At 41.3% G+C, this 15,240-nt stretch overlaps 1 protein-coding gene across 2 annotated transcripts in view; it reads right to left on the bottom strand.

The window, feature by feature from the left end:
• SEMA3C (semaphorin 3C) overlaps window positions 1-15,240 on the bottom strand; it is a 185,386-nt gene that overhangs the window by 28,028 nt on the left and 142,118 nt on the right. For both annotated transcript variants that reach the window (XM_025181687.2, XM_075926424.1), the window contains exons 11-12: window positions 13,250-13,394; window positions 7,535-7,757 (exon numbers count right to left, since the gene is read on the bottom strand). In XM_025181687.2, the coding sequence (XP_025037472.2) occupies window positions 7,535-7,757; window positions 13,250-13,394 (368 nt within the window). The remainder of the gene's footprint in view (window positions 1-7,534; window positions 7,758-13,249; window positions 13,395-15,240) is intronic.

The following is a 15,240-nucleotide window of genomic DNA, read 5'->3' as shown; positions in this document are numbered from 1 at the left end:
GGGGGGACAGGATAGAGGTCTCTAAAAGCAGGAGTTGGGTGGAGAGGGTGCATACAGAAAAGTTCTTCATTAGTTCCCATAAAGAAGGACTAGAGGACACTAAAGGAAAGGAATGGGTAGCAGGCTTCAAACTAGTAACAGAAAGTTGTTCTTCACAAAGCAAAGAGTCAACCTGTGGAACTCGTTGCTGCAGGAGGCTGTGAAGGCTACAACTAGAACAGAGTTTAAAGGGAAGTGAGATCAAGTCTTGGAGGTTGGGTCCATGGGGTGGTATTAGCCAGGGAGTAGGAGTGGTGTCCCTGCCCAAGGTTTGTGGAAGGCTGGAGAGGGATGGCACGAGACAAATGGCTTGGTCACTGTCTTCGGTCCATCCCCTCCAGGGTCCCTAGGGTTGTCCGCTGTCGGCAGACAGGCTACTGGGCTAGATGGACCTTTGGTCTGACCCAGGATGGTCATTGTAAGCTCAGGGCTCAGGGTCGGGGGTCTCAGTGGACCCCCTTGATTCTCTTGCACACCTGCTCCTGGGTGGCCAGGCTGGCAGGTCTCTTGCCCTAGCCGGCCACTTTCCTGTGCCTAGTGCGGAGGTTGTGGACAAGGTCCACGATGTCCACACTAGACCAGGCGGGTGCTCGCTTCTTGCGGTCCCGGGCAAGCTCCCGAGAGCTGCCAGCCTGGTCCCGGGAAGAGGGGGAGGGCTGGGGGGCATCGGGTGGCTGGCTCAATCCATGCGAGGTGCAGCGCTGGCTGGGTGCTGGCAGGCTTGCACCTGGCACGGGCACCATAGCCAGCCCGTGCCCCTTTAAGGGGTCCGGGGCCGGGAGGGGGGCAGGCGAGTTTCCCTGGTGTTGGCCAGAGTGGCCACTAGGGAAACCTGGGGAGGGCTAGCCTCCCACTAGTTCGAATTAAGGGGCTACACACCCCTTAATTCGAACTAGCTAGTTCGAACTAGGCTTAATCCTCATAAAATGAGGTTTTCCTAGTTCGAACTAAGCGCTCCGCTTGTTCGATTTAAATTCGAACTAGCGAAGCGCTAGTGTAGTGCCTATTAAAGTTAATTCAAACTAACGTCCGTTAGTTCGAATTAACTTTGTAGTGTAGACATACCCTGACTGAATTGACCTTGTTATCTCTGGCCTTCCTCTTGATTGGTACCCCTTTCTTTTGGTACCTATATATTATACTTGCCTCTGGAATTTCTACTACATGCATCTGACAAAGTGGGTCTTTGCCCACGAAAGCTTATGCTCCAATAAATCTGTTTGTCTATAAGGTGCCACAGGACTTCTCGTTGTTTATGAAGATTCAGAGTAACACAGCTACCCCCTCTGATACTTATCTAGTGCTTAACTCTTGTTGTTTTTCAACTCACAGGCACCTCCCTTTCAGTGGTAAATGAAGAGATCCGCCATTGTGTCAAATTTTCATATCAGCCTGCTGTGTTCTATATGGTGCTTTGGGATTCTTAAGGATGGAAGGCAAAGTGTAAATGTGAGATCCTTATCATTTGATGAGCTGTGTGCAATGTTTCATGCACAACATTAGTCTATGCATGTAGCCTAGAAAAGAAGTATTGTACTGAGATCAACTCTTCACAAGGAACAGCTACAGTGAGTATGACATGCCTGGCTAGGTTGGATGGTGCAAAGGAAATACTGTATTTATTTCACATTGATGTAAAAAAAAAAAGACATGGCTGCCTGCACCCTTTCTTTGCCATGACTACATGTTGAAAAATACAGGAGATGCTAGAGCTACTTTTATTATTGTTCACTTGCACTCAGGAACTAATTTATTACTAAGGCTTTCAAGAAGGTGAGGGAAGCTAAACATTTTGTGCACTCTACATCTGGCAAGACATAAAACACCCCAATCTGCAGCATGAGACAGGTCACTGACAGTGACAGACGTGACTGGCAACATCTCAGTTCAGCAGCAGTGACTCGCCACCAGAGAGAATGTAATTGTCACCAGCTGCCAAGTCCCATTCTCTGCTGCTGAGAGGCTCAGGAGTCCTGAGAAATTATCAAACATAATACAATGTGGGTTTTTCATGTGCCAGAAGCTTACATAAAAGTAAACCCCCTCGGCATTTCTTCTGACTGTTAATGTCTTTATCAAATCCTCCCAAGCCTCACAGAAAGCAGAGCCAAGGAAAAGGGTAAAGAGTCATTGTTCTCAGAGACAGAAACTTGATCATTTGTATTTACAAGGGTTGAGAGGTGACGTACCTCTGTCATAGCTGTTTGTTTTACCACAGGGCTATGAAGTTATTTTCATTTGAGGACAAATCTCTGTACCACCAAGGAATAATAACGTCCAAAAAAAGTAGACTAGTGGAAAATATAAATTGCATATAACACAATTCATCAAGTGTATTGTTTTCAGTAGTCAGGGCTCTAATCTTAATTCCTTGAGGTGGTGAATGAAAGTAGATTTTGTAGAATCATAGAGCCATAGAGTTAGAAGTAACCACAAGGGACAAAAGGGATCACAAAGGCCCTTTTGACACAAGTGTAACACCCATGCTTCTATACAATACACAAACTGGCTCACAATGGACTGGTTGCTGGTGGATTATAGAACGAAAGCAAACACATATAGCCAGCTCAGGTAAGTTAATACCTTTAATGAGCCACTTGCTCTTTGTGTAGCTAGGGCTGAGTTACATGGCTGCTTTCTGTGAAACTATAAAATGTGGTTGCCTGGACTTATCCCCCTCAATGGAGTATAATGAGGAGTAATTTACTAATATTCAGTAGTTGACTTTGAGACTTGATCCCAGCTCCCACTTGTCACTGGAGATATTTTTATTGACTCCAGTGAGAATTGGATTGGACCCAAATTAACTATTCATCATTGAAATCTGTGACATCATTAATGAGTTTCAATTTAATAAAGTTTGTAAAGTGATTTGAGAGTCTTAGATGGCAATACTGAGAGAGGTAGAGGTCTATAAAATCATGACTGGAATGGAAAAAATGAATAAGGAAAAGTTATTTACATATTCCCACAATATAAGAACTAAGAGTCACCAAATGAAATTAATAGGCAGCCAGTTTAAAACAAACAAAAGGAAGTTTTTCTTCACTCAGCACATAGTCAACCTGTAGAACTCCTTGCCAGAGGGTGTGGTAAAAGCTAGGACCTTAATAGGGTTCAAAAAAGAGCTAGCTGGATTCATGGAGGTTAGGTCCATCAATGGCTATGAGCCAGGATGGGTAGGAATGGTGTCCTTAGTCTCTGTTTCTCTGGAAGTGGGTGACAGGAGAAGGATCACGTGATTTTTACCTGTAGTTTTTCCTCCCTCTGGGGCATCTGGTATTGGCCACTGTCAGCAGACAGGGTACTGGGCTGGATGGATCATTGGTCTGACCCAGTATGGCTGTTCTTATTCTGTTGGGGTTTTTTTAGTTAAAACAAATCTAGTGCTGTCAAGGCATTACATAAATTAATCACAATTGATTGTGTGATTAAAATAATTGCTTGTGATTAATCTTGTGATTAATTGCACTGTTAAAGTATAGTAGAATACCATTTATTTAAATGTTTTGGATGTTTCCTACATTTTCAGATATATTGATTTCAATTACAACATACAATACCAAGTATACAATGTTAACTTTATATTTATGTTTTATTACAAATATTTGCATAGTAACCCATCCCCCCAAAGAAATCACCTAATACAAGTACTGCAATGCAGTCTCTTTTTCGTGAAAGATGAACTTACAAATGTAGAATTATGTTAAAAAACTGCATTCAGAAATAAAACAATGTGAAACATTAGAGCCGACAAGTCTACTCAGTCCTACTCCTTGTTCAGCCAATTACTCAGACAAATACGTTTGTTTATATTTGCAGGAAATAATGCTGCTCTCTTTTTGTCACCATGTCACCTGAAAGTGAGAATCACCATTTGCATGATATTTTGTAGCCACGACTGCAAGTATTTACACTACAGATATGCTAAACATTTGTATTTCTTTAATCTTTCAGCCACCATTCCAGAGGATATGCTTCCATATTGATGAATGAAGTTAAAAAAATGTGTTCATTAAATTTGTGACTGAATTTTTCGAGGAAGAATTGTATGTCTCCTGCTCTGTTTTACTTGCATTCTGCCACATAGTTAATCTTATAGCAGTCTTGGATGATGACCCAGCATGTTATTCATTTTAAGAACACTTTCACTGCCGATTTGACAAAACACAAAGAGGGTACCAATGTGATATTTCTAAAAAAGAGCTACATCACTCGACCCAAGGTTTAAGAATCTGAAGCACCTTCTAAAGTCTGAAAAACAAAGCATGGAGCGTGTTTCCAGAAATCTTAAAAGAACAGCACTCTGAAGTAGAAACTAAAGAACTGAACCAGCAAAAACGAAAATCGTCCTTCTGCTAGTGGCATCTAACTCAGATTATGAAAGTAAAAATACGTTGGTCCATGATGCTTTGGATCATTTTCTTGGATCATTAACAAGAAGAACCCATTATCAGCATGGAAGTATGCCCTCTGGAATGGTGGTTGAAGCATGAAGGGACATATGAATCTTTAGCACATCTGGCATATAAATATCTTGTGATGCCAGCTGCAATCGGTCTACGAGAATGAATGCCTGTTCACTTTCAGTTGACACTGTAAACAAAATGTGGGAAGAAATATCTTCTGGAAATATGAACAAACTTACTTATCTGAGGGTACGTCTACACTGCATCCCTAGTTTGGACTTGGGATGCAAATGGAGACGAACGAAGTAGTTAATGAAGCGGGGATTTAAATATCCCGCGCTTCAGTAACATGATCTCACTGGTGCGCTAGTTCGAATCACAGCTGATTTGAACCAGGAAGTGCACGCCTGGATGCGTTAGTTCAGACTAAAGCCCTTAGTTTACCATTTTTTGAGGGGTAACGTTAGTTCGGACTAAGGGCTTTAGTCCGAACTAATGTGTCCCGGCGCGCACTTCCTGGTTCGAATCAGCTGTGATTCGAACTAGCGCACCGGCGAGTCATGTTAATGAAGCGCGGGATATTTAAATCCCCGCTTCATTAACTACTTCGGTTGTCTCCATTTGCATCCCTAGTCCGAATTAGGGATGCAGTGTAGACGTACCCTGAGAGACTGTAGAACAAGAACTAGGACTGAGGGGACTTATACACTGTACACTTTGTATTTTGCGTTGTAATTGAAATCAATATATTTGAAAATGCAGGAAAACATCCAAAATGCTTAGTAAATTTCAATCTGTATTCCACTGTTTGACAAGTGTGATTAAAACTGTGATTTTAATCTAGGTGATGGGCTGATATTAATCTATATGAAAAATAAGCAAGGAAAGAATGTATGAGCATTACTCCAGAGACTTCCACAGTAGCATGCACAACATCTTTCTTTGCTTCTTCTATAGGCCCAATTGTGTCAAATTAAACCCTAAAGGATTCAGGTGTCCTGGCTTGTTGTTGGATGAACAAGGCTTATTAGTAATGATACACTTTAGGAAAAAAGGTCTTAATTAATATTTATTTCCTTAATTAATCTGATGACTAACAATGAAAACAAAACCAAGACACTTTAAGGCAATTTTAAAACTAATTTTGCCTTAGATGGGCCAAGAAAAATAAAAATGCTCAGATACAAAACTCACTAAATTCTTGCTGTAATTCAATACCCAAACTCTATGCATCTTCTATCGCTGCCATGCTTTATAGTGATGTACACTAGCCACTAGAGAGAGCGTCATTCTGCTTAAACATGAGATAGTGAAGGGATGCCTATGATGATCGTTTGCCATGGGAACAATAACAGAGCTTTTCTGTATTCTTATTTCCTTTGGTGGCTGGGGACTTGCTTTCAGAAGAGAGTTTCTTTTAATCCCCTCCTCATAAAAGTCTGGCAATTTGAAAGATTTTTAGTCTTGTCTTCCTGAGTCTAATAAAAGGATGGTAATTCCAAAACCCATGTGGTTTAAGTTGTAGTTTGTTGGAAAAAACAGTAGTTCCGTATCTCCACAAGACTTGTCTGATGGTGAGACAAATCTGTCTCTAAGGTTATCAGCCTTATTTTTAGTTGAAATTGCTCTATGCTAACAAATAGAATCAAGAAGCCTAGATTGTAGTTTATCAGAGGTCAAGTCCATAAACTCTTCACAAGCACAGCTCCCTACTAAGTCGATGGCGGCTCCAGGTGAAAAGACCACTTGGGATCAAGCCCTAGATCAGCTACTTTAGTCTATTTCCCTGCCACTGCATGATTATTGTCTGCAATTTCAATCCAGTCCCAATATTATTGAACAGTAAATTGAATCACTATCCTCTAGCCTAGAGGTTCCCAACCTTTTCCAGATGGGGACTCATTTTGACAATTCAGGAAGACTTGGTGACCCATGTCACTTCAAAAATGGGGGGAGAAGGGAAAGCAGAGCAACTTGGAGAGACACTTGGCGGCCCTTTTGAAACGTAATGGCGACCCATATTTGGGTCCCAACCCATAGGTTGGGAAACCCAGCTCTAGCCTTACAGTTCGTAATGAAAATCACTAGACTGGCCAGTTATATTGGTCTCAGTTTAGTCTGGAATTACTACAGATTCACAGAGGTGAAACTAAGAGTAGAATTTGGTTTGTTATGTTGGAGTGTAAAGGAAATATTTGTAGTCACTGAGGCTACGTCTATACTGCAATGCTATTTTGGGATACCAGAGTATCCCAAAGTAGCTATCTTGTGTCTTAACAGCAAGCCTGTTATTCTGGGCTTGCTATTCTGATGTCTCTATAAACTTCATTCCACAGGGAGTAAGGGACATTTTGGAATAATGGGTTATTTTGAAATTTAGTGCTGTGTAGATGGTGCCACATTATGAAATAAGCTATTTTGAAATAAGGTCAAAGTAAGGTATGCAATTTGTGTAGCTCAAATTGTGTACTGTATCTTATTTCGAACTACAGTGCAGTATAGATGTAGCCTGCATCACACTTACACAGGCTCTGCAACACAGGACAGCTAGAGCTACAGCCTTCTCTTTTCTATTTGCTAAAACCTTCTATATTTTTATATTATTGTGAAGTTGTTATTTATGCCCTTCTAACTTTCTGGCCACGTTACCGTTCTTTCCACAGGCAGCTTACCTCTTATGATGTTCATAATTAATAAAAATTCAAGGCCAGATTCCCACATTCTTACTCAAGTAAATGAGAACATCAATCCATGGAAGTTAATGGTACTACTTATGGGTAAGATGCTACTCAGGATGAATAAATCTAGACCATATTGCATACATCATAGCTGACTTTCGTCTCCAATGAGAACCATGTGAATAAATTCTATATTTTACAATAAATATTCATTTTATTTTCTTTGAAGTTTTGTTCTGATTATAGTTGTTAGGGCATATTTTTGTATACAGTAATCATGTTTTAACAAGCATTTCTGAAGACAATAGGCTGTACAGAGTTTGGAACTGATTAAAAACTACAATGAAGTATATCAAAGTTAAATAATTTAAAAAATTCTGTGTATATCTGCTGTTAAATGCATCTTACCTGTTCCCAGAAATAAGACATGGTATCGTCCATCGGCAGCATTAACTCGGTCCACTGCTATCTTTGTGTACTTGTAATCTGTTCCTGTCCGAATGATTAATGGCCTTTTGTGTATTGGGTAAATGGGATTGAACATCAAGGGGTGATTCCTAATAAAGGTCACAACGTCGTCTGGGAATTCCTTAGTTGTTCGCATATTGGGTGTAAAGGCTCCTCCAGGACACTGTAAGGAAGCATTCATAATATTGCTTAACAATGCTTAGCATCTATCACAGATTTTTTTTATTCAGTTTATCTACAAACATTGACTGATGGCAGGCAACATGGTAACATTTTATTGAAAAAGCACTTCATATTCCATGTGAAAATGATTACATTTAAATAATGGAAAAGCTGTCCTCTACTAGCTGCGTCTATAAACTGTCCTCATTTGGGATAAAATAAACATAAACATATTTGTGTGTTGTTGCAAGTGAGGCTGATGGCAATGCTCCATTCCCCCAAATGGCAATGCTCCCAAAGTTCCCACTCCAAAGAATGCAAGTGACGGGTAAGGAGAAAGTTTCAAAGATCTTGGCTTTGGGTAGTACAAAAACAGATGTAAGGCCAACGGGTATATGTAGGTGCATAACTAGGTACCTATCTCTGATATGTTATAATTATTCAATGCACACAATGCTAGATTTGGAAAAGCCTTGGACAAGAAGGGAGAAAATGCAAGGAACCTTTTCCAGACCCTCCAAGACTGTACATGAGTACCACCCAGGGTAGCCTAAACCCGGTGTGAGGAGCCACAGTGCACGGCCTTTCCTCTGTTACTGTATCCTGATGGGTGTTTGCCTGAGCATTTCACTAGAATTTCTGGTGGAATAAGCTGAACCATGCTGTGTTTCCTTCACAATGACTTGTGAGAGAACTGGCAGACAAAAGGACCGTGAGAGGCACTGGAGGTTTCATACTCAAACTCAGTCCATAGGTGAGTTTGCCTGAACCCTTTCTGCAAACTGGGTAATTTCTCTGACCAAAAGGAAACAATATCTGGACTGCAACCCACTGCCCCAGCCAGGCTAGTGAACTGGCAGTAAGCACCTCTTAAATGTGCTTATGTGTTTTCCTGAATCAGGCTCAAATTTTGACCCACAGCACACAATCCATGAAAAGAGGGGAAATGGCCACATCCCTGCCCTGCACCCAAGTTTCTATTGAAAGAGTCACCCACGATACACTGCTGCATAGCACAAGGCTTACCAGGCAGTTTCTACCACCTTCTTGCCTCGGAGATCCTAAGCCATGTTGCTGTGATTCTCCAAATGTATTCCAAACCTGATATGTAAGTCCTCATGAACAGCAGATTGGCAATTGCATAATTGTTTCAGGCAAGTCCCAGCCATCTTTCTTGGACCAATTCATTGCTCTATTACCAGCCCAAAGGCCAGTGTCATTGAATAATTTCTTTGGCCAGAAAGGCTGGACTCGGAAAAATTCATAGATTGTGTGTCTCCACTGCCACCAGAGAAGTCAGTGAAGTACAACATGAGCTGTTCCCTTCCTCAAAGAGTTGTGTATATCTTTGCAGCACTCCCCTCCCTACAGGCGATTTAAACATACAATCACAAGATTCATAGCACATTTGCAACCTCTAGCCTGCAGAGATAACTTCATAAATTAGAGATGAACTAAATGAGGAGAGGGTTCCTTTGTGTTAAAGTACATTCTTCAACTAGTGATAGATACAAAAATAGTTCTGTAAAATCTGGAAAATAGAAACAACCTTTAAGCAGCTCTGAATGTAGTAGGAAGCTGCCAATTATGCCATAAACATTTTTCCACAGGTAATTTTAGTGTGTGGAAGAAATAAACAATACTTGGTATGTAGTAAAGGGCAACCAAAGACTACAGAGCCTGACTGTGGCTACTGAACATATTACTTAATTTAATTCTATTTAAGCCATGATGCAGCATTTGTGATGTTTACAGTTACAGCATTTTGGCTGATTGTTAGTGCATTTATAACAAACTGTTTAATTTGAAAGATCTATTTATGTAAGTGGAACATATGCTTTGCCGTACTGGGTCAGACCGCTTCCTTTCTAATCCAGCATCCTAGAAGTGGCCAAAAGCTGATGTTTGACAAGAAAGAGGCTCCTACCCCATAATGGAGTTTGGCAAACTTTCTGAACTCGGTTCCCTGAAAACAGGCATCTGAATATGTATTTAAATTTCTAAACAGAAGAGGTCTGCTTTCCAAAGGTGCTGCACCTACACTGATTTCAGTGGGAAATATAATTTAACACTTAATCCTTCCAGAATGTCAGATAGAGAGCCTTCTGCCAATGCAGAAAAGCAGAGACAAGTTAGAAAATGTTTCAGTTAGAGACTGTGATGAAGTTGGGTGGTTTGCAGAGAAGCATCAGGGGAACAGATGAGAGGATAGGGAAGTTTCAAATAAGAAGAATGAAGATCTTAGTCAAATCTGATGAAAATATTGCCCTCAAATGAACTGGATTGGATTATGCAGAACAATGGAGGTACCATGGGAATTGGCTGACGTGACAACTGGAAATCTGTGACAAACTTGCTTGCGTGTTTGTGGAATGGCTTGTTAAAAGACTTTTGTGTAGAAGAATTTGGATAGTTTTGGGGAAAGAATATTAGAGTCAAGTCATGTCTTGTATTGGAAAAACTGGCAACAGAAGGGGGAAAATTTGGCTAAATGCTCAACATGCGGTGATTTGGATACTTGTTCTCATGACCTTCTCTGAACTAGTATTGGAAAATCAGCTATCTAAGGTTTGAATTTGACCTGAAGAAAATATATAAGGAGAAGTTCCACTCAGAAGATTCATATGCAACTCTCCAATCCCTTGGAAATGTGCAGAGCTTTAGGGTTTTGAGATTCCAGTTTTGACATATCACTGATCATGTCCTTATACTATACTATCTGTTTTTGCCTTCTTTAACAAATGTGTCAAACCATCTTTCTGGCTTGTCTTTTAATTACAGCTCCACACTGAACTAACACAAAACCTGATGTATCCATCATGATCCTGAAGAATCTTTCTTCTCAGGTTCCTTTCCATTCAGATTCCATCAGCACATCTGATACAGTGAGACAATGTTTGCCACCATGTAAAACCTAGACCTAAGTTAAATTTTCCTTTCCTTTGTTTTGCCTGATCCCTTACTGTGTTTTGCCCTTCATAAACCTTCAGAAGATGAACCAAGAATAACGTAACAGTGGTTTAGAAAATACATAGATTCAATACTCCTGAAGTAACAAGAAACACTGAAATGTAACTAATCACTAGAACATACAAACTCCTGGTTAAATGAGCCATTATGTTATATCTTCATAAACAGTAAAATTAAAGCAACAGTGAACTCATGAGATTAGGACTATCTGAATTAATTGAAAACAAGAATGCTACCTTTCAAGTGCAGTGGAACATGAAATATTATTAACAAACCCTGAAGAGCTTTTGGGACATGAAAGTCATAAATCTGACAGCCAGTAATATCTTACGAGGCTGAACTGACATTCCTGAAGCTATGAAGAATTACATTGCTCTTGTCCCTGTGACAAGAGAAATGTAAATCCCAGGAATGGTCACTGCTGTTGTATACTGAACTAGTCAATTTCAGTGTTTACTATCATCAGCTATTATGTTTCAATTCTAAATGTATTTGCAAAGCTCTCATAGATAACTAACCACATGACTGATCACTGCTAATAAGAGTATTTTCATTAGTCAAATCACAAACACTGAACGGTTGCTAAGGTGCCAATCTTTGAGGGCACGTCTACACAGCAACATTATTTCGAAATAACTTAGTCTGCTTCTTAACAGCAGGCAGTTATTTCAAAATAAGGTCAAAATACTGTCAAACTGGACAACTTCTTACTCTGACTCCTGTAACCATAATTGTACGAGGAATAAGGGAAATAGGAGGAAGAGTGCTCTATTTTGAAATAAGTGCTGTGTAGACACTCTATGTCAAAATAAGCTATTTTGAAATAAGATATGCAATTGACATAGCTTAACTTGTGTAGCTTATTTTGTGTTAAGCCCTGCTGTGTAGATGCACCCTAAGAGATGGGTGATAGAAATGTAGCCGTGTTAGTCTGGGGTAGTTGAAGCAAAATGCAGGACAATGTAGCACTTTAAAGACTAACAAGATGGTTTATTAGATGATGAGCTTTCGTGGGCCAGACCCACTTCCTCAGATCAAATAGTGGAAGAAAGTAGTCACAACCATATATACCTAAGAGATGGGATGTTCGTCATAAATATGGTATAACAAGCAAATTCTTCTAGAGTTATGAAGCATGAGGATTTGAGGGCTTTTCAGGAAAGGAGAACAGCATGGAGTAGTTTAAGTCACAGTGCAGAGGCTTGCTTAACAAGGCAACACAGTTCATTCATGCCTGCACAGGAATTGGAGCTTATTCAATCTGTAACCCATGAAGAGCTTCATTACTAGTGACAGCTGCTCAATGTGGGAGTAGCGGACACTCATCTATCCTGTTTCATCAGGCAGAGGAGCACGCACTAAGAAGAGAGAGTATCATATTTGAAAAATGTTGAAAGAAAGAAAGAAAGAAAGAAAGAAAGAAAGAAAGAAAGAAAGAAAGAAAGAAAGAAAGAAAGAAAGAAAGAAAGAAAGAAAGAATGGTGGGAAGTGTGTGAGCCTTTTTTCTTCTGCATGACATATGGAGAAACTATTCAACTCAGGTGAATAAAGAACAATTTAGAGAAAAGGCTTTTTAGTTAAAGATAAAACTCTGAACCCTTCAGTTAAGATGTCACCTCAGAGAACCTCTGCAAATCCCCCATTAAAAATGGAAGACTCCTGATATTTTTAAAGTAATTGTGGTTGGAGTATTTTTTTCGGATTGTATTATTTTTTTTGTTTTTGTTTTACTGCAGGTCTCCTCTGTACATCGCCAGTACTTAAAAAGGGCAAAATACAATTTTATAAATATGCTTATCAGATTTAAGACATAGACCTCACCATTTTTAGTATCCCTAGGTTGATTACCGAAATTCAGTATATCCTGAAACAAAGGCCCAAGAGAGCTCCAACTGGTACAAAAAGATGTAGTAACAAAGATTGCTGTGAGCAGATCATTCTGGCCCCTCATCCATCACACAGTCCATTTCAAGAACTCTTTCCTAACTATTAATACTCTCCCTGGGATTGACATAATCAGCTGAGAGACTGCCTCTCTCTTAGCAACCATAACCTTCCACCACAGCATCTCAATGCTCTATTGGAATAATAAAACTATTGAAAAATCGGGAAGAAGATTCATGTGCACAGGAGACAGAGTTTTATGGGCACTGGACTTAAAACATAGAACTCGAAACTATGAGAGGCAAGAATGATCAGGATGAAATAAAAAATCACTTCAGTTTGGCTTCTCTTAATAGTCCCTCCCTACTTTTTCTTTGTCTCTTTCTTTGTCTCAAATAGACACATGATTTAAAAAAACCCAGACATCTAATGAAATAATAGACTTTTACCTGCCGATCAGAAAGAGCAAGCAAGCACATGAGACATTATAGTGATGTGCATGATAGGTAGCTTAATACGCAGATAGGTAGAATTATAATTTATTTTAGATATTATCTATGGTCTGTACTTTAGTACCAGTTTTATTATATTTTGTTACATTTGCCACGTTTGATTTGCAGAAACATTTTTAGTACTTACTGTGCCAGGTCGTGGATATGGAATTCTTCCCTGATATGGGATTAGCTGGTGGTTAGGACCTTCCTTGTGTGCAAAAGGCCCATTGAACACTGTTTGGATATCAGACAGGTGATACACACACACTGCTGAACCTTTAAATACAGAACTAAGAAAAAAAAACAAGGAAAATATTTGCACCACAATTGGCCTTTTATATAACATTTGCTGTCATCACAAAGGGTTCATGATGCTAGATGCTCATAGAGATGATACTTTTAATTATATGTGGCACTTGTATAGCATCTTCAATACATGGACCTCAAATGACTTTACACACATTAATCTACACTTACTCTACACAGCACTAACTTACAAGGCTAGGTACTATTTTTCTCACAAAGTGTATCTATCTTTCCAATGAGAGGAGAATATATTATTATCCCCATTTTACAGACGGGGCAAATGGAGGCAGAGACTGGTTAAGTGACCTCCCCTATATTGCACATGAGGTCATAACCTTCTCCCAATGAAATCAGTGGTCAAAATACCACTGACTTCAGTGACACCAGGATTTGATATTCTGTGTGGCTGAACTAGAAATGGAACATCTCTCTCCCAGCCCTCAGTCCATGAGAGTCCATAGGCACCTTATAAAACACCAGGATAGAACATCCATTAAAATAATAAGTGCAGTTAGACTATTGTAATCAGTATTTAGCTTTCTATCAATAATATGGGCTCAGATCATGGTATTACAGTAAAACCCCATTGGTCCGGCATCTGACGGTCCGGCACTCCTGATGGTTCGGCACCATCAGGAACCTGGAAGTGCTCCGCAGCCGGACCATTGGAGCTGCTCTGCCCCCAGCTTCCCCTATTCAGCTGCTGCTAAAACTGACCAGCGGCTGAATCGGGGAAGCCGGAGGCAGAGCAGCTGGGGCGCTGCTGGGTAGGTCCTCTAGTGCTGCCTCTGGGGGCTGCGGGATCAACCCGGCAGCACCCCAGGCATCCTGATTCAGCCGCTGCTGAAATTGACCAGCGGCTGATTCCAGGAAGCCTGAGGCAGAGTTGCTCTGCCTCAGGCTTCCTGGAGTCAGCTCTTGGTCAATTTCAGCAGCGGCTGACTTGGGAACGCCTGGGGGAGAGCAGCTGGGGTGCTGCTGGGTTGGTCCCGCACCGCCGCTCCTCGGCGCTACTGAATCAACCCGGCAGCACCCCAGCTGCTCTGTCCCACACATCCCCAAGTCATCTGCTGCTGAAATTGACCAGCGGCTGACTCAGGGAAGCCTGGGGCAGAGCAGCTCTGCTTCAGGCTTCCTGGAGTCAGCTGCTGATCAGTATCAGCAACGTCTGACTTGGGGACGCCTGAGGCAGAGCAGCTGGGGTGCTGCCGGGTTGATCCAGTAACGCCAAGGAGCGGTGCTGCGGGACCAACCCAGCAGCACCCCAGCTGCTCTGCCCCAGGCATCCCCAAGAGCAGCTGGGGTGCTGCCTGGTTGGTCTTACCATGCCAAGGGTCGGCATTACCCCGACCAACCCGGCATCACTCCAGCTGCTCTGCTCCAGGTGTCTCTGATTCAGCCGTTACTGTTCAGTTTCAGCAGCGGTTGAATCAGGGACGCCTGGGGCAGAGCCGGACTATTGGAAGGGGGGGCTATGAGGGGTCTGGGGTGGCACTCCCTCACCCCAGATGCCTCATAGCCGCCCCTTCCGATAGTCCGGCATATCTGATAATCCGGCACCCCCTGGGTCCCAAAGGTGCCATATTATCGGAAGTTTACTGTACTTGGAAACATCACCACAGAGGCGAGGAAACCTCATGAAATTCCCCTTGAAGAATTTCCTCTGCATTCTTCCATCAGGAGTGATGACCTTCCCACAGACTAAACTAGAATTCGGAGCCAGTAACTCCAGGGAATCCCAGGAAATTAGTATGGATCCCGCTGTATAGGCCTTGTGCCTTCACATTTATCTGGGCCTACAGAGGCACTATCTTGGTTCCTTGGTGTGGT

The sequence above is a fragment of the Pelodiscus sinensis genome, chromosome 1, assembly GCF_049634645.1.
Source record: "Pelodiscus sinensis isolate JC-2024 chromosome 1, ASM4963464v1, whole genome shotgun sequence".
Taxonomy (NCBI): Eukaryota; Metazoa; Chordata; order Testudines; family Trionychidae; genus Pelodiscus; species Pelodiscus sinensis.
This window is presented reverse-complemented; position numbering and strand designations above follow the sequence as displayed.